The 19,054-nt window shown below is 30.6% G+C and overlaps 4 protein-coding genes across 6 annotated transcripts; 2 read left to right on the forward strand and 2 right to left on the reverse strand.

The window, feature by feature from the left end:
• The first annotated feature begins 37 nt into the window (after nt 1-37).
• LOC134831330 (post-GPI attachment to proteins factor 3) lies at nt 38-1,224 on the forward strand. The gene is made up of 2 exons (XM_063845042.1): nt 38-250; nt 305-1,224. The coding sequence occupies exons 1-2, from the start codon at nt 112-114 to the stop codon at nt 1,078-1,080; spliced, it is 915 nt and encodes a 304-aa protein (XP_063701112.1). The 5' UTR covers nt 38-111; the 3' UTR covers nt 1,081-1,224.
• Nucleotides 1,225-1,745: 521 nt separating this feature from the next.
• On the reverse strand, nt 1,746-2,801 carry LOC134830763 (coenzyme Q-binding protein COQ10, mitochondrial). Its single transcript, XM_063844339.1, has 2 exons — nt 2,462-2,801; nt 1,746-2,401 (listed from the first exon to the last, which is right to left on the reverse strand). The coding sequence occupies exons 1-2, from the start codon at nt 2,539-2,541 to the stop codon at nt 1,861-1,863; spliced, it is 621 nt and encodes a 206-aa protein (XP_063700409.1). The 5' UTR covers nt 2,542-2,801; the 3' UTR covers nt 1,746-1,860.
• Nucleotides 2,802-4,368: 1,567 nt separating this feature from the next.
• On the forward strand, nt 4,369-8,229 carry LOC134829369 (D-glucuronyl C5-epimerase B). The gene is made up of 4 exons (XM_063842420.1): nt 4,369-4,515; nt 4,596-4,973; nt 5,032-5,279; nt 6,137-8,229. The coding sequence occupies exons 2-4, from the start codon at nt 4,772-4,774 to the stop codon at nt 7,532-7,534; spliced, it is 1,848 nt and encodes a 615-aa protein (XP_063698490.1). The 5' UTR covers nt 4,369-4,515; nt 4,596-4,771; the 3' UTR covers nt 7,535-8,229.
• A 1,471-nt stretch (nt 8,230-9,700) lies between these two features.
• LOC134829342 (tyrosine decarboxylase) lies at nt 9,701-17,487 on the reverse strand. Of its 3 annotated transcripts, none has more exons than XM_063842382.1 (10): nt 17,363-17,487; nt 15,118-15,448; nt 13,989-14,040; nt 11,950-12,257; nt 11,404-11,715; nt 11,231-11,331; nt 11,046-11,172; nt 10,822-10,987; nt 10,205-10,463; nt 9,701-10,144 (listed from the first exon to the last, which is right to left on the reverse strand). In XM_063842382.1, the coding sequence occupies exons 2-10, from the start codon at nt 15,430-15,432 to the stop codon at nt 9,895-9,897; spliced, it is 1,890 nt and encodes a 629-aa protein (XP_063698452.1). In that variant the 5' UTR covers nt 15,433-15,448; nt 17,363-17,487; the 3' UTR covers nt 9,701-9,894. The 3 variants fall into 3 exon arrangements, with proteins under 3 accessions (XP_063698452.1, XP_063698454.1, XP_063698455.1); XM_063842384.1 differs by having other exon boundaries at nt 15,118-15,456; nt 17,373-17,477; XM_063842385.1 differs by having other exon boundaries at nt 15,118-15,456; nt 17,461-17,475.
• Between the last annotated feature and the right edge of the window lie 1,567 nt (nt 17,488-19,054).

Here is a 19,054-nt window from a genome sequence, read left to right on the forward strand (position 1 = left end):
ACTGTCAAAATCAGCTGAATTTCAATGTTTTTAAAATTTTATTGAATTTTTCAAGTTTTTGAGTGATTTTTAAATGAAAAATTAAATGTTTCTGAATTAAAACGACAAAAAATGAGAGAAAACTCTCAATTCTTGTTACTGGCGGTCGTTTTTTCTTCTTTTTTGGCATTTTCGGTAGCTTCTCCAGGCGATCGAAGTCCATACTACCAAAATTGTGTCGAAAGATGTTTTCTTGAGAACTGTACCGCAGGTAAAAAATATTTTTTCAGCATTTTAAACACTTTTAACTCCTAATTTTCCGTAGATCCCCTCGATTGTGACTGCAAATACGAGTGCATGTGGCGTACTGTCGATAAATTCGTCGAACGTGGCTGGAAAATCCCTCAATTTCACGGAAAATGGCCCTTTGTTCGTGTCCTCGGCATGCAAGAACCGGCTTCCGTTATCTTTTCCATCTTCAATTTGCTGATGAATGTCTACGGGATTTGCAAATTTCGTAAAGAAGTCTCGCCGCAAGCTCCTTACTGGCACATGTGGCACTTTTCGGCGGCGATTTGCATCAACGGATGGATCTGGTCGACGGTTTTTCATACAAATGACACGCCAACAACGGAGCTGCTGGACTACGGATGCGCTTATATGATTGTAATTTCCTCGTTTTATTGCATGGTTGCGAGAATTGCGGCTTTGTACAAGAAAAATGTGCTTTACCGCGTCTTGTTGGCGGGGATTTTGGCGATTTTTTATGTGAATCACTTTACGTTCTTGATGTTCTCGCAAGATTACGGGTACAATATGAAAGTTAATATTATAACGGGCACCTCAGCGGGCGTTGGATGGATCGTTTGGTACTTTGGACAGCGACACGACAAGCCATATGCCTATAAAATCGCAATTTTTGTCGTTTTGAATGCTTTGTCGCTCGGATGGGAGGTTTTTGACTTTCCTCCGTGGTGGAAGACGTTCGATGCGCATTCCCTGTGGCACTTTTGTACCGCACCTCTAGTCATTTTGTACTATAGCTTTATCATCGACGATTGCAAGTACTTGCATGAACGCGAAAAGACAAAGAAACAATAAATTAAAAATAAATTTTTCGGTCGTCATAATTTTTTTTTAATTTTTGGTTCAAGAAATTTTTTCTCAGAAAAAGGGGGCAAGAATTTTTTTTTTTTAATTTCAAAGAAGGCTGTCTTTGAAAAATTTTTGACCATTTTTTCTATATTTTTAAGGTTTTTACATAAATATTTTGTATTTTAAAATTAAAATTTAAAAAAATAATTGCCAAAAAAAATTAAAAACATAAATAAATTAAAATATTAAATAAAATTGCAGATTAAAAATTAAAATAAAAAAAAACTAGGAAAAAATTTAGAAAATTATGATTAATTAAATTATCAATACTTGTGGTATTTTAAAGTTATTTTTTTTTTTGATAAAACGAATTTTTTAATCTAAAATTTCTTTAAAAAAAATTACCAAAAAAATTAAAAAAATAAATTAAAAATGAAAAATAATAAATAGAATTAATATTCAAATAAATGAAAAAATTAAATTAAATTTAATAAAAATAATGAGAAAAAATTTTAAAAATTAATTTTGTATTTTTTACAAAAATTAATCAAAATCCAAAAATAAAATAAAAATCGGTTGTTTTTGATAAAATTTTAAATTTTTATTTTGCGCCATTGAATTTTCGAATTTTATCAAAGGGGACAAAAAATTAAAAATAAAATTGAATCGGCTTTTCTATTTAAAAATAAATAACATCTTTATTTTCGTAGGTTCTAAAGTTCATAACACTTTACACTCACACACACTTAAAAAAAACTATTAATCTAAAGGAGGCAAGTCCTTGCGTTAACTGCCGGAGACTAGAACGTGACTTTTGATACTTGGACGCCCGTATCTGACGCGTGCCTCGGCGAAAAAGGCCTGTTCCATCTGTCGTACCATCGTGTCAAACACCAAATTCGACAACTTCATGTACAACGCACTCTTGAACTGGTAATCGATGAAGAAGTCAATCACGCAAGATTGCTCGATATCCTTCAGGCCCGGATTGAATTTCCATATTGTGAGCAAATAGTTGAACATTACGCCGTCAAAGCACTCGGATTTGACGTAAGCAGGTCTCTCGTGCGTCACATTTGACGTGTAGCGCTCCGTAAATGGTGGGAAGCCAATCACAAGGTCACTTTTGAACGCGTTTTTCTTCCTGTCGTAACAATTGGACTTTTTGCAGAACGGTAGGAACTTGTAATAATTCGCAACGTCGACTACCACGTCGTGCATTTGCTCGGGCGAGAAGCCCACGAGCTTTTTTTCGGCAAATCGACGACTATTTCCTTGATTCGCTGTGGCATCAAAGAGAAAAAAACGATTTTGTTGGCCTTGGATGCTGCAAAAATGGTTGTTAATTAAGTTCAAGGTGGAGTGAAAGTGAAATTAATTAACTCACAATTTTGTGGGAATCTTCGTTTTGAGTGACAAAATGCCACCGCAAGTGTTTTTGATGTTGATCAACGGGTTGGAGGCCATGATGGTGCGTAGGAAGTGAAATTATTGTGAAAAACCCTTGAAAATCGTGCCTTGACCTTCCCTTGAATTGCGAAGAGTGTCGTAATTTTTGTGTGCTATCTGCTATGACTTTAAAGGGATGAAATTTTTGTGCTAAACGGGAGTAACTACGACTCAAGAAGACATCTGGCCGATTACGATGATTTTCCACGCAAATTTCACTTGTTTTTCTTTTTGTTTTGATGATTTCCCTGAATAGATTTGGTTCCAAAAGTCATCGTTGGATGGCGCTACTGGTCATTTGCGGAAATGGAGAGTTTCAAGTCTTCTGTACAAGTTTAATTGATTTCCTGTGCTTTTTATTGAAATTTAAATTTTTGTCAGAAAGGTTCTATTTTATCATTTTCAACCATTTTATAACTCAAATTTACTAAAAAATCGAAACTGAAAAAAATTATTTTATCTAGGCCGCTCCAAATTTTTTTCTAAATTTTTTCCCAAAAACTGTTTTTCAAAATAAGGAGGGGACAAAATAAAGATTTCATATAAAAGATTCATATAAAAGATTCATATAAAAATGATTCATATAAAATGAGAAAATTTATTTCAGAACAATATTTACAACTTGAAAATTGAAAAAAGAAATTTTTTTTTCATAAAAAAAACTTAAAAAAAATTTGAAAATATAAATTCAATGATTGTTGAAAATATATTCTTAGAGAAGATAATTCTAGTAAAAATTTCCTTTTCAATACAAAAGTTTAAATAAATTTAAAGTTTTTTTTTTAAATTCCTTGAAAATATTTTTTCATTTTGAAGTTGAACGTAAATAAGACGAAATGTATGGTGATAGGTACTGAATTAAATGAAACTGAATTGAATTTTGAAAGCTGTGATATTGAAATTGTGAAGGAAACAAAATACCTGGGTGTGATAATTGACGACAAACTTAATTTAAAGAAAAATGCAGAACATGTTAAACAAAAGATGGCAAAAATGGTTGGTTTTCTAAATAGAAATAAGAAAAAATTCCCACAAGAAACAAAACTGACATTATACAAGTGCATGGTTGGAGCCCACATTGACTACTGCAGCTCAATATTGTACCTGAATGGAAAAGAAGAAATTAGAGGAATACAGAAAATCCAAAACAGAGCATTAAGAATCTTGACGCACGGAAATATAGAAAGCAGTGTTTGTCGAATGTTACAGGAAACTAATTTGTTAAGTGTCTATCAACGTATATCGTTTAATGTTTTGATTCTAATTTTTAAGGCAACAAAAAATCAACTTCCGAATTACCTGGCTTAATTGACAAAGTGGGCGACATACAGCCATATAATTTAAGAAATAATGCGCATTTGAGACCAAGACAAGAAATTTCGTTCAATGAACAACATTCAGTGTGGTACAACGGTGTCAGATTTTTTAATGAAATGTGGAAACAATATAAAACAGACTGTGATAGTGTTCAAGAATTTAAAATAAACGCTCTGAATTACGTGAAAAGTGCAATAAATGTGAACGTTTAAAAGTATACCTGTCCAAATCATCGCAAGATGAACCTGACATCAACAACAACTTTTTGGTCATTTTTTCAATTTTTAACTTTTTTTTATTTTGACGAATTGGATTTTCGGCTTTTGAAATTGCGCATGGGACAAAAAATTCAAAAAATATTTGGAGCGGCCTAAACATTTTTTTTTATTAAATTTTAAATAACTTTATAAAAAAGCATATTTTTAGATTTTTTTTTAATTATTTTTTATTTCATCCAAGTTTCAAGTTTTTGGTCCAATATTTTTGTGAATTAGCGTGAACTCATTTCATCCCAAATCGATTTTCCATCGAAACTCGGTCTCGGAAAAAGAAGTTTTTCATCATTTTAATCACGACGAAAAGCCATAAATGTACTTCCATTAGAGCTGTAAGGAATCTCTGTTACATTTCGGTAGGGAAAATGTCGCGATAGACCCAAAGAACGACACAAAAAAGGTACGAATCTCGATCCTTTTGGACAAAAAAAGTAGGACAGGATATTGAAAAAACATCTAATCAATAAATTGTTTTTGCAGGAAGACAAGTGCGGTTGGCCGACTTTTGGGGTGATTAAACGTCGGTGCAGCACACAACGGAGATGTTGCCAGACATCTGGAAATCACATCTTTTGGATTCTATTAATACATAATTATATTTTTGGTGTGTTATCGGTTTCTGAACCAGACGCAGAACAGAAGCAGCAGCAATTAAAATGTTATTTTTTCGGTCGAGTCCATTGCGGTTATTCATGATATGCGGCTTTACGGCAGTTTTTATACTGACTGTGACCTTTTGGATCAACTGCAGTGATTATGCGTTCACGTTGCCGTCGTCGTCGTCTGCGTCGTCGATGGCGGCTCTGAACGCAGCGAACGGGAATGGTGTTGGTGGCAATAATAAAGGGTCCTATTATGGTAATTTTCTCTTTTCATCGAAAATTTTAAGAATTTCATTAAATTTTTATTTTTTTAGGTGAACCCTTTGAAGATATTGAGTGCAATATAAATGCGGAATACATAATTTCGTGCAAGAAGCAGGGCAGCGAGGTTTATTTGCCATTCTCATTCATCCAAAAGTACTTTGAGGTGTATGGGTATGTGTCGCAACAGAGTGGCACAGTTCGATTTGAATGGTCTCACAGCCATGGGAAGATCAATAAACCACGTGGAACGTACAATCCACGGGGAATTTTCATGTATTTCGATAATTATAATGTAGAGGTATGTACATTTCCCATTCCAACAAAAATTTTCAACTTGCTATTGAACAAAATATTCGACACGTATTTTTTTTTGTTTGTCGGTCAATTTTTTTAATACGATTTATTTTTTGAAATTCAAGAAAAAGGTCCATTACTTCGTATCATTTCAAATTTTTATTTTGTTTTTTTTTTTGACTGCCAGAAATCAACGAAATGTAGAGAAAGTTTAGAATTTTTTCCAAATTTATTGAAAATTTTATCCTACAATTTTATTTTTTTCAAAAATGGTTGAAAAAAAATTTTGAAATACTTTTTTTACAAAGAATTTAAAATAATGAATTGATTGAATTAAATGAATATTTTTTTGTTGTTGGAGACATTTAATTTTTTTTAAATTTAATATTTTTTTTTAATTATTGAACTGCAAAAATATGAAAATTAAAAATAAACCAATTTTTCAAAAATTATTTTCTAAAAAAAATATTTTTTGAGATGAAATTCAAGCCTAAATTTCTGATTCTATTATTTTTGAAATTTAAAAAAATATATATTCTTAAAAAATTTTGAAAATTTGTCCTAAAAACAACATTTTTAAATATTTTTTATTTAAAAATTTCAATTAAATTAATGATAAAAGGTCAAAATGTTCAATTTAAAAAATAATTAAAATTTTATTAAGAATTTTTTGAAAAATTTATAATTTCTTATAATTTTTTTTTTAATTTGACAAAAATCATGATGAATTTCGCTTTTTCTTAATTTCTAAAATTTCATTAAAAAATATTTGACCAGCTACAAACAAAAAAAAATATGTCGAATATTTTTTTTTATTTTTCATCATCAAAATTGATAATTTTAATTAATTTTTTTTTTCAGATGCGTGATCGTGTAAAATGCATTAGCGGGATCGATGGTGTCCCCATTTCGACACAATGGAGTGCCGACGGGTACTTTTATGCAACACAAATCGCTCAATTTGGCCTTTCGCACTACAGTAAGAACTTTACGGACCAAGAACCAAGACGCCGTGTCCTGGAGAACGGCGACGACGAACGTGGCACCTGGACAAGCACTGGCAACAGCAGCTTAAATGTCGTCTATTTTCCCGACAAGTACAGCAACTGTGTAAATTTCTCCACACTCACGACGACGACGACGACAACGCTGACGACACTTGCAAAAAAATCAATACTAACCAGCAGCACAATCAATCAATCACCTGAACCTAGTTCCATATCAATTACAAACCTGAATCATACCTTAGACCTAGTACTTAGCATAGATTTATTAACACTTAGTAGCGACGGCGGCACAAGTTTTACGGTGCGACTGCAGCACAGCCACACGCCGGAGAAAATTTTCAATCTCACCTACGTGACGGGCTCCGACGTGTTGATTCACGCCGAAAATGACAATATTGAGTATGGCTTGGGCACGCGAACCGACGGCATTTGGCGTCATATCGTGCGCGATCTCTTCATCGACCTGCAAAAAGGCCTACAATTCCAGAGTAGCGGCGAAAAACGCAAGAAAATTCGTCGTTCGGAAATTCGTATTCTCGAAATTTCGCTTTCGGGCAAGGGAGTTTTTGATAATCTCACACTTGCCACATCGGATCACATGGCGCACTTTTTCGACGCTGCCGAGTGGCTCGTGAAAAATCAAAATAAAACGTCTGGCGGTTGGCCGATTCCGGTGCGACGAAAATTGGGGTCGGGATTTCTTGAACTCGCCGCTGGATGGTATTCCGCCATGGCACAGGGACATGCAATTTCGCTGTTGGCACGCGCTTATCATGCACGCGGCACCCGAAAGTACTTGAAAGCGGCCGTAAACGGGCTAAAATTGTTCAAAGTGCCATCGTATCAGGGCGGGATCCAGGCAAAGTTCCTCGGAAAGTACGTGTGGTACGAGGAATATCCGACACAACCGCCATCTTATGTACTAAATGGCTTCATTTATTCACTTTTGGGGCTATTTGACCTAAATGCCATTGCACCATTGAATTATTCCACGGAAGCGGGACAACTTTTCGACCAAGGCATGATCGCGCTCAAGAAAATGCTGACACTTTATGACACCGGATCGGGAAGTACGTACGATTTGCGACATTTTTCGCTCGGAATCGCACCGAATCTCGCCCGATGGGACTACCATGCCACGCATGTCAATCAGTTATTGCTTCTAGCAACAATTGACAAAGATCCCGTCATCAAGGCGACCGCGGAACGATGGAAAGACTACATGCGAGGTATTCGCGCCCAACATAACTAAACAAAAAAATGAAAATATGGAAGGTTGTTAGTGATTTTTTATAGAAGACATGAAGCACGAGAACAAAAAAAACATAAAAATGAAGCGACTTTACGAACGACTTGTATTTTTTAGCTCAATTTTTACGTTTTAAAATTAATTTTTATACAAATTGTTGACTGTACTAATACTATATTTATTGTTAGACCTGAAACGGATGCTTGAATTAAACAAAAAAAGTTTTTCTACACGGATTTACCGAACCAGTTTCGGCCTTTATTGTACAAAATTTGCCATTCTTCGCAATTTCTCCAACGCAATTAAAATGGAGTGATTCGCTAAAGAACCTTTTTTACTTAACTCACTTACTTTTTAAGACATAATTTTTTAGTTTTTAATAAAAAAATTAATTTATTTCTGAAAAAAAAAAAAAAAAAACAGGACACAAAGTCTACGTAATAAAATTAAGAAATAATAACAAATATCGTGATAATTATTAGAGAAGAAACTGTTACAATTAATATTATTATTTTTAATAAAAAAAAAACATAAAAATATCCAATAACGTTGTACTAAAAAAAAATATTAAAAAACTGGAAAATACAGTAATTAAGTAGTTTTGTAGCGAAAAGGGATTAGAAATAGAAAAGTCAATAATAAAAAAAAATCATTTCTAAAAAAATATATATTATTGAACAAAATAAAGTACATAAATAGCTTTACATGACCATATGTAAAAAAAAAACATTTAAAAGTGATTTTTTAATTTTTCACACTTTCCTAATAGTGACATGATCGGCGTCATTTCTCAAAATATTTTTAAAAAAGTGACTCATTAGTTGGATTCCCACAATTTTTTATCACATCATCAATGGAGTCGACCGACCTGACAGACTCAAATATACACATTATTGTTAATTGTTTAATTAAGTACCGACTCTCGCAACTTAGGTCATATCAACTCTTCGCTGCTACATACTTGCGTACTTATTGTTTACTTTAAGAATTACGTGAATCTGTTTTTAGATTTTGTGATATTTTGCCGCGCTGCAGATGGATTTTTGTTTTTTGACGCAGATGGTGGGAAAAAGATAAGAAAAACGTGAATGGAATGGGTGTTAAGGTGAAGACGGCACGTGATCTAATAATAGAAATCAGTCAAAAATGTTGATAAAATAGAGATTACTAAAAAATGATAAATTTTGGGCAAAACTCTTAAAAAAGGAGGTAGTTTTTGATGAATTCAATTAAGGTCGAAACAATAAATTAAAATGTTTTAAGGTTTTTCAACATAAATTTTTTTCAGAAATTTTATGGAGGGATACCTAATTGTTAATATTTATCTAGAACCCATAATTCTAAGTTAATCAGGAATTTCAAGAAACGTTGCCTCCCCAAATCCTTTGTAAGGGTATGAGCCTCTTAATCAAAAGCATATTTGAGGGCATTGTTTCTTTTATTAAGTGTATGTCCTTTGTATCGACTTTAAACGACAAAAGATGGTCAAAGGTAAGATATTAAGCATCATTTTAATGAAATTCATCACTTTACGTCCAAAATGTTCCAACAGGATAGTTGATATTTTATCAAATCCAGATGATTTCATATAATTCATATCAAATTCTTCGCTTTGGCTTCTCTTTTAAAGCCTGCATTAATCGAAGGTCTTTAATCTTTTAAGGGTAACAAAAAAAAAATTCGGATTAATTGCAGGAATTTTTTTTCTTTTACTTGATGACTTATCGTATAGGAATCGATGTAAACAACAAATTATTTATATGATTTTAAGTGTGCCATTGTGATTATTAAATAAGTTTAAAAGAAGTAAGCAGTCCAAAAGAAAGTTTTGCGGTCCAAATTTTGCTCTTAATAACTTGTCTGAAATTTCTTTGCTCTATCTTTTGACTGTTCAGATCCATTCAGATTGAAAAACTAAAATTCTGCAACAAAATATGATTAGGTTGAAAGAAAACGTTTCAAATGTTGAAAGGCGTACCACCCTCCAAAACTGTACCTTTAACAAATCGGAAACAATTTTGATTTTTGTATTGGCCTAATTGATGTCTTCTAGATTTTTGGTTGATTTTTTTTCTTATTCTTATGATCGTCTAAAAATGGGTTAATTTTTTAATGATTTTGTCCCTTTTTCTTATTTTTGGAATACGGAAAAAAATTCCATTTCATGCTATAATCTGAACTACATTTATTTTAAGATTTCAATAGAATTTAATACATCTTTCAACTATTTTTTTAAGTTATTGTATCGGGAGATAAAAGTTTTTTTTTTGTGTAAGAGAGCCTTATTTAGAGAGCGAGTTACGGTCAAGCGGAAAGCTTCGCAAAACTATTTGTGAAATATTGTTAAAATACTGCTTGATCAGTTACTTTTTCCGCTCCAAGACGGGCGAGCGTGCTGGTGATCGTGCCGGAGACCGTCTCGGAGACTTGCTCAAATTAAAGCCAATCTCGTTTTCGGGCGACGGAGACGATCCAGTTGCCGAATTGCGACGCGATGACGACGATGGACGAACACGTGTATCGAGATGACGGAATCGTAACGGCATTTTACTGCTGCCCTCGTCGTTGCTGTTAAACAAGAATGCCAAGGGCCAACTGATCCAGGAATTGGTGCTGCTTGGAAAAAATCAAGTTTTTAAAAAAATCTTAAAAAATTCATAAAAAAAACATCACCTTGTTGGAGATTGAACAACAACGGCAGTTTGACCATCGATCGTCGGTGACTGAATTTCGGTGGAAATGTGTGGCGTACCGGCTTTGTTGATTGCGGGATTGTAGATTTTTGGATCGCTGACCATACGAACGAAGAATGAGCGTTTTTGAGCCAAAGTATGGTTTTTGCGGTGGTCAGTGATTTCGGGCAACTCATCGCCTTGTTCTGCTTTTTCGAGTAAGTCGTTGGCGAACTCACAAATGACGTCCCAAGCGTAATCTGTTGAAAAATAAGATTTTTAATATTTTTATTTTTAAACTGGAAAATTTAAAGCAAATTAAATAAAAAAAAAAAGTTAAAAATTTTATGAATTTCATTTGATTTTTAAATAAATAAAATTAAAAAAAATATTTATTTTATAATTTTTAAAAAAAATATTTAATAAAATTTTTTAATTAATTTTGGTTTTTATTTTTAAAAAAATGAATTAAAAAAAATAAAATTAAATATTTTCTTAAGATTTTTTTTAATTTTTTAAATACAAAATATTTATTTAATTAATATATTTTAAAATTTTTTTGAGTGAAAATTGAAATAAATTTGAAGCGCCCTAATTGAAAATTAAAAAAAAACTTACCAATATCCTCTTCGGAACAATTTTGCGTGACAGCACAAAAGCGAATGACATACTTTTCATTGACCGAAGCTGGTACCATATGCAACTTTCCCGACTCATTAATGCTACTCAACAACTTTTCATTGATCTTGTCACTGCCAACTAAGCGGAAACAGACCAATCCAAGCTAAAAATTCACAAAAACTTGTAAAAACTCAAATTTTTTCATGAAAAAAATATTTTACCTTGACTTCATTACAGACTTCAAACCGCTTGTCTTTCGCAACGAGACTCTCAAAGCGTTTTGCCAACTCAATATGACGCCTAATGTACTTTTGCAGTCCTGAAATTCCAAAACTACGAAGCACGAACCTAATTTAAAACATACAAATAATGAAATTTGGTCATAAAAACTCGTCATTTCCTTTACCAAAGCTTCAACGATCGAAATCTACGACTCAATGGAACACCCCAATGCCGATAATCAATGGCTTGATTCGAGTATCCATGTTTCAAGTAAAGTGGATCGACCTGTAAACAATAAAAATTTTCCATTTCCCACGTTTAATGTTTACAAAAATAAAAAAAAATCGCCACACTTACCACCAACGCAGATGTGAGTCGAATACGATCGCGGACCCACAACGTCGAACAATCAAAATTCGTAAGAAGCCATTTGTTTGGATTCGTGTTGAACGAATCCGCGTACTCGATGCCCTTTAAAAGTGGCTTTAGCTCGGGACAGATGAAAGCATTTCCCGCATAAGCGGCATCGACGTGCAACCAAACGTTCGGATAACGTTGCAAGGCGATTCCAATTTCCTCGAGGGCGTCAAAGGAGCAGGAACCGGTGGTGCCCAACGTGGTTGAAACGAAAAACGGGATCAAACCTTGCAGCTCGTCCTCTTCCATTGCCTAAAAATAAAAGCGGAGGCAGACAAACAACAGAATTAAACAAAACGCCTCCACAAAAATTTCAAAACAGTCTATTTTTAGGCGTTTTTTTCGAGTCCATGTCAGTTATTTTTAACATTCGAATCAGTCTCTATTGTTTATTTATCTCTCTGGAACATCGTAAAAATTTTTGCATGCGCACATAATTCACTCACTCACGTTTCTGCTGAAAAATTCCCATGTGATTGATCTTACCTTCGTCAATGCCTCGCCGCGCAAACTGCATTTCGAGTCGGGTTCCAAGATTCGCAACTTTACGAAACTGATCATGGCAGCTTTTTCCACGCAACTGTGGGCCTCCTTCGAGCAGTAAGCCATGAGTTTGGACAATAAATGACCTTCTTCGACGAACGGGTGTTGCTGCTTCAAATATTTGATGGCTTGGGCACGAGCTGCCAACATGGTGGCAAGAACACATTCGGAGGCTGAAGTTTGGATCACACCGCCTCCCTTGCTGCCTTCTTTCAGTGCCAAGAATTCATCCGGTAAACCAATTGCTTTTCCTGTTTTGAAAAAGAAATTGAAAAAAAATAATTAAAAAATTTAAATTTTAAAAATAAGATGAGAAAATTTTAAAAATACTTTCAAGAAAAGAATTTTGTCTAAAAAAAAATATTTTAAAGTAGAAAAATAATTTATTTTATTAAAAAAAATATTGAGGCGAATAAATTTAATATATCCATTTTTTGTCGCCCTCCCCTCCGATTTTGTCGAAAAAAATCAAGGGAAAAAGCAAAAATTAATTATAAAATAAAAATATTTTTGACATTTTCTGGCATTTTTTGATTGGAAAATCATGAAAAATTACTTTTTACAGTTAAAATATTCAAAAAACAAAAGATTTTTTTTTGAAACGTCTTATTAAAACGTTTTTGATTAAAATATTGAAGAATTTTTTTAAAGTCAGGTGACCAAAATATTTTTTTCTTTTTTTTGAAAAAAATTGATTTTTCTTCACTTTTAAATTCAAATGTGAAAATAATATAAAGTAAAATCAAATAAATGTTAAAAATCAACGTTAAACGTCAAAAAACGTTGAAAAATTACAAGCAAAAAATTCAAAAATATTTATTTTTTTTTTCAAAAAATGAAAATATTTAATTTATTCGCCTAAGAAAGAAAATTTTCAACAAAAAAATATTTTGAAGAAAATAAAAATTACCAAAAAGATGGAAAAAATCAAGTAAAAAATTGAAATAATTACGTCAAAAAAAAATCTAGAAAAATTTTTTAGATTTTTAAAAAGAAATTTTAAAAATTAAAAAAAAAGTTAGAGAAAAATAAATTCAAAAATATAAATTTTTAATGAAAAAAATATTTAAAATAAAAATTTTGATTAAACAAAAATTTTAAAAAAATATATTTTTTAAGAATAAAAATTTTTAAGAACAAAAAAAACAAAAAAAATTAACACAAAAAATTGAAAAACAAAAATTTGATTACAAAAAAATTAAAAATAAAATAAAAATTATTAAAACAAATAAAAAATTTAAATAAATACAACTTCGTTTGAAAATGAGGTCAAACCTACTCAAAAAGTTCATGAAAATGATGTCAATCCCGAAGAAAAGTTCAAAACTGACCTACAAAATTCTCTCTAATATTTATTTATCTTTTCCATTGCCAGAGAAAAGCAATTCAATTAAAAATTCCTCGCATACCTCTCGTCATTATTATTTTCTTCTTTTTCCAATTAAATGCAAAAACTATTTTCCTCACTCAATAAACGCAAAACGTCGTCGTCGCAAGTTCATTTAATCCAATTTGCCGCATTTTCCAATATTTGAGGCAAGCAGCGCGGCAAAAATCCCAATTAAATGATTAAAGTGTAATTACAAAAATTGTAATAAACTAAATTAGATACAGGTGGGTGTTACAATTACATCTCGACCGGCCGTCGACTACGTCAATTCTAATTTTGTTCTCGGATTCCGCGCGCACGCTAGAGTACATCAAGTTTAATTGTTTGTTGATACTAATAAAATGTAACATCATAATAAGAGATATTTAAAGCCGGTCCGCGTAAGCTGACAAGAATTTTCATCGAGCACGAAAAACATCTGACCAGAGTAGGTGTCTTTCAGTTTTTTGAATTTTTCAATTTTACGGCAATGCCATTGGATCGACAAAGATAATTAAATTATTTTATGATTTTCCGTTCGGATTTCGTCTGTTTTTACGTTGTTTGTTCAGATGAATGAATTTGAAATCGAGAAAAAATAATTTACACTCACCTAACCAATCAAGAACTATTGTTTCGAGCTCGGTACATGCTGGACTGGCAGCCTGTGGAATATTGATTTTTATGAGAGAAAGACCTTTTATTTTCATGGAATTCAAGAATTTTCTAAAAATATTTCACATTTTTTTCAAATATTTGTAAGAATAAAATGATAAAGACTATTTTAAATTTTTTAAGATCAAAAATTGATAAAAACTATCAAAAAACGACTTTGAATTGTTATTTAAAATTAATTAAATTTAATTTTTTTATGTGTAATTTTAATTTTTAAAAATTTTTCAAGCATAAAAAACATAAAAAATAAAAAAGCAAAAACATAAAAAAAATTCATTTAAATTTTTATAAAAAAATTTTTGATTTCATAAATGACGTAAATAAATAAATAAATCATTTAAAAGACTTCGCTAAAAATTATTTGACACGTTTTCTAATTTTTTTTGTCCAATTCAAATATCTAAAATATATTTTTCTTTATAATTTTTTTTAAAATTCGATAATATTGACATTTAATTGTAATTTTTTTATAGCAATTTGACAAAAAAAATATTTCTTAATTTTTCAATTAAAAATTTCGGATACTTAAAAAAAAATTAAAACAACAAAAATAGATTAAAAATGAAAATTTGATTTTGTATGAAAAAAAATCAAGAATATTTTGCCCCTTTTTATTTCAAAAATTTTAATCAAAATAAATAATTAATTAAAATAAATAAATTTAATTTAAATAGCAATTTAAAATAATTAAATTTAATTTTAAAAAATTAATGATATTTATTTTTTTTTTGTAGACATAGGTAACTTTTAATTTAAAAATAAAAAAAAAAAAAAATTTGAAAATTTTGAAAAAAAACTCGAGATTTTTCATAATTCGAAAAAATTAATTGAAAAAAGATTTTTCCACTTGCAGCCTACTACAGCTAAGAAAAAAATATGAATCGAACAATTTTTTAATTATTTTTTTTTTCTTCATTATTTTCAATGAATTTGTCCAGTTGGAGAATTTTATCACATTTTCTAAATTTAATTTAAAAATTATTATTATTAAAAATTATTCCCTTTTTAATATTTTTCAGTCAAAAATAATGTGAAATATTTTTGTAAAAATTCCACTGAATACTTACCCATGAAAATCCGATGCAACCGATGCCATCACTCAACATGTCACCCAAAATCGACGGATACGAATTGCCGGACGGAAAATACGCATGAAATCTCGGATGTTGCCAATGCGTCACGCCCGGCATAATTTTGCTCTCGACATCCTTCATAATGTCATCCCACGACTCGGGATTTTTGGGCGCCTCATCTGGCAACAAATGACGCAAATAACCGGGCTCGACACACGGAGTCACTCGACGTTTCTCCAAAGTCTCATTGTACTCGACGATGTAGTCCACCATCTGCTTTCCGCGAAGTAAAAACTCTTTTCCATCCATTTTGCTTTGATTTTTTCTCTCAGGCTACGAAGAAACAAGGAAAAAATGGAGCAAAAAAGCAACAAGTGCAGATATTAATTTCAATAATGACGATGACGCCGATGAAAAAAAGGAGAAATTTGAATGATAATAAAAATAAATAAGAAGAGAACACATTTTAGACATATTTGAACGTACGCCACGAGGAAAATTATGTGAAATGAACTATTTTCAACGTTGTCGTTTGGTACTTGAGGCTGTCGATATCAGATATATCACCAACATTTTCCCTAACAATGTCGTCGTCGTCGTTGTCTTGCGTGGCAAAAACGGGTGTGAAGACGGCAATTCCGTGCCGAGAAGAAGAGTTGCACAATAAAAATTCATTAACTCAAGTGGGCAATAATGTGTTGGGAACAATTCATGCTCGGAAAATAGAACTGTTTGTTTGAAAAAGAGAAGGAAAAATTTGCGTGGGAGAAAATATTTTTTTTAGGAAAATCGTAGAGATTTTAATGAATGGATTGTCTTGTGGATTTTTTTTTAATTTTATAGAATATTTTTTAATTAAAAATACTAAAATGATTTCTAAATGGCAAAGGTCGAATCTTAAAATATAATTAAAAATATGAAGGAAATTATTAAAAATCTAGAAAAAATTTCAAAATAGTGACGAAAGCTCAAGAGCTCTAAATTTAATTTTACTTTTTAATTCTTTGAATTTTTTAATTCAAGAAAAGAAATATTTTAAGTGATTTTTTCATAAATCAGTAAAAAGAAAATTTTTGATATAAAAAACCATATCAATTTTAGGAAATAGAAAAAAAAGTCTGTTGAAAATAAGTTTGAATTTAATTTTTACGATTTTTTTAATTTGATAAATTTGTTTGATGATAAATTATTTTTAAAATGAGAAAATTTTAATTTTAACTTTTTTATTTATTTATTTAATTTGTTAATTATTTTAATTTTTTTTATTTTTTGACTTGACGAATATAAATGATCTATTTTTGAAGTTGAAAACTTCTTGTATAACATTTTTTTAATATTTTTTTTAATATATTTTTTTTAAATATTATTTTTAAATTATATTTTTTATTATTTTTTTTGAGTATATTTTTTTATAAAATTTTTTAATTTCAATTTTTTAAACTTTGATTCACAAAAATCATATTTTTATATAAAGTCGTTGACAGAAAGGAAAAAATGTTTCTATCATTTATAAACCATTTTTGAAAGTTTTTATCAAATTAGGTATTAAAAACCTGAGGTCAAAGAAAAGAAAAATATTAATTTTTAAACTAAATTTTTAGTTTTTTTGTTTTCAACAAAAATTTTGATTTTTTTATTATTTCTCTCAATGAAATTTAAAAATATTTTATCATTCAATTTTAAATTTTTTATAAAATTATCGGGTATTTTTCTTGTATTTTTTTTTTTTTATAATATTTAAAAAAAAATAAGAAAATTCTTCAAAAATCAGTGAAAATTAAGAAAATTTTATATAGAGTTGAATAATAAATTTTTTTATCTTTAAGAAACTTTAAAATTTCTGTAATTTTCAATTGTAACTCAAGTTCAATTTTTATAAATAAATTTCCAGCAATTAATCCTCAAAAGATCGATTTTCTGTCACACCTACGACTTGTAAGTATTTAACCTTTGACGCTTTTTTGTCACGACCTTAAGACTTTTCACGTTTGCTTTTAAATATAGAGAAGCCTTAAAAGCTCTCACAGACTTGCTTAGGCTTAGCTGAAAATCCAAGCATCGATTACAAATTTTCTTTTAATCCGTTCGTAGGTCAAACAAAGTGCGTCAGAAATCAGTAATAAATGAATAAAAAATAAAATTAAAAATAGAAAAAAATGACGAACGAAAGAAAAATTCAACATGGCGTCAATTTTTTTTTTCATCGAAGGATTTTATTAAATTATTTTTTTTAAATCACTCAAAATTACTTTTTTAATTATTTTTTTCCTTTTTAATATTTTTTCAGGTCAGTTTTCACAATTTTTTTATGAAAGAATTTTTCCAGCAGAAAATTACCGTTTTTTTCGCTTTTCCGTCTTAATCGCTCGATGGATAAACCGCAACTGATCCTTGCAAAATTTTTCACATTTTTACTTGAGCTTTTAGTTTTTCCTGTGTGTTTGTCGACGACGATGACGAGTGTGTGTATCGACATTTGCTACGGCGACTTTTTTCCCTTATCTGTTTGTGGTGTGCTGATGATGACATCCTGCGTATTGTCTCACGTCGGTTTGTGTGCGAGTGTCAAGTGGTTGCCTGTTGCTTCGATCTGTGCGCCGATACGATGATGATGTAATAAACCAGTAGTGTTGAATCCAATTGCGAGATGCGGGAGAAAAAAGTGAGGAGAATTAAATGCTTGACTCGATTAGGAGATTGTTCGAAACACGCGCGCAGCACCACAAAGATGGCAAATTTAATAATTTTTTTTTTCGTACGTTTTGAATGAAAATTATCCGAATGAATGAGTGAGTGAACGAGACACGTTTATGGCACACACCACAGCTGTAATTTAATTCACAAAACATTTTTAATGGGAATATCGCGACACGATTAATATTCATCTGTTGTAGTATTCTACTAGTCAGAAGTCAATTGGTGTGTCACCTTTTGACTCCGTTTCTTTCTTTGTAGGGTCGTTTCGTTGTCGTCGTCGTCATCATCGATGGGAGCAGTAAAAATATGCAAAAAAAATTAGATAAACGATGGTAACAAATTTCGATTTTTTTTTCAACCACGTGGTTTTATTTTTATATTTTTAAAAAATGCGGTATTATTTTGTTTAATTTTTCAAAACCACGTGGTTTTAGGTTTTTTTTTTACTAATTTTTAAACTTACTTAATTTTTTAAAAATCTTTTTAATTTTTTTTTTAATTTTCGTGCTTTATTTAATTTTAAATTTAATGAATTTATTAAATTTTTTTAACCACGTGGTTATCTAATTGTTAATTTTTTTTATTTTAATTTATTTTTAAACCACGTGACATTTTTAACTTTTAAGTCACGTGGTTTATTTGATTTTTAAATTTCATAAATATATTTAATTTTTTAACCACATGGGTTGTTCAATTTTTTTAACCACGTGGTCTACTTAATTCTTAAGTCAAGAGGTTTAATTTTTTTAACCACGTGGTCTATTAATTTTCAAGCCACGTGGTTAATTTATGTTTTTAAACCACGTGGTCCAATTAATTTTCAAGCCACATGGTTTATTTAATTTTTCAGTCACGTGGTTTACTTATTTTTTTTAACCACGTGGTTGTGCAACCAATGTTTAAGTCACGTATTTAATATTTTAATTCAGATGATCTGTTCAATTTTTTTAACCACGTGGTTTACAAAATGTTTAAGCCACGTGTTTTATTTTAACCACGTGGTTTATTTAATTTTTTCAACCACGTGGTTTTTTAAATTTTGTAATTTTTTCTGATAAAATTTTCTTATGAAAATTGAATTTAAGAACAAATTCAATTCATTTTTGAAGATTTTTATTTGTCAAGTTGTTCCATAGCAAAAAATCTGCAACTTTCATCCTGTCACGACCGAAAAAAAACCCAAAAAAATAACAATATTTACTATTCGTGTCATGATAAATACGTCATGATTGCC

The sequence above is a fragment of the Culicoides brevitarsis genome, chromosome 2, assembly GCF_036172545.1.
Source record: "Culicoides brevitarsis isolate CSIRO-B50_1 chromosome 2, AGI_CSIRO_Cbre_v1, whole genome shotgun sequence".
NCBI classification, from domain to species: domain Eukaryota; kingdom Metazoa; phylum Arthropoda; class Insecta; order Diptera; family Ceratopogonidae; genus Culicoides; species Culicoides brevitarsis.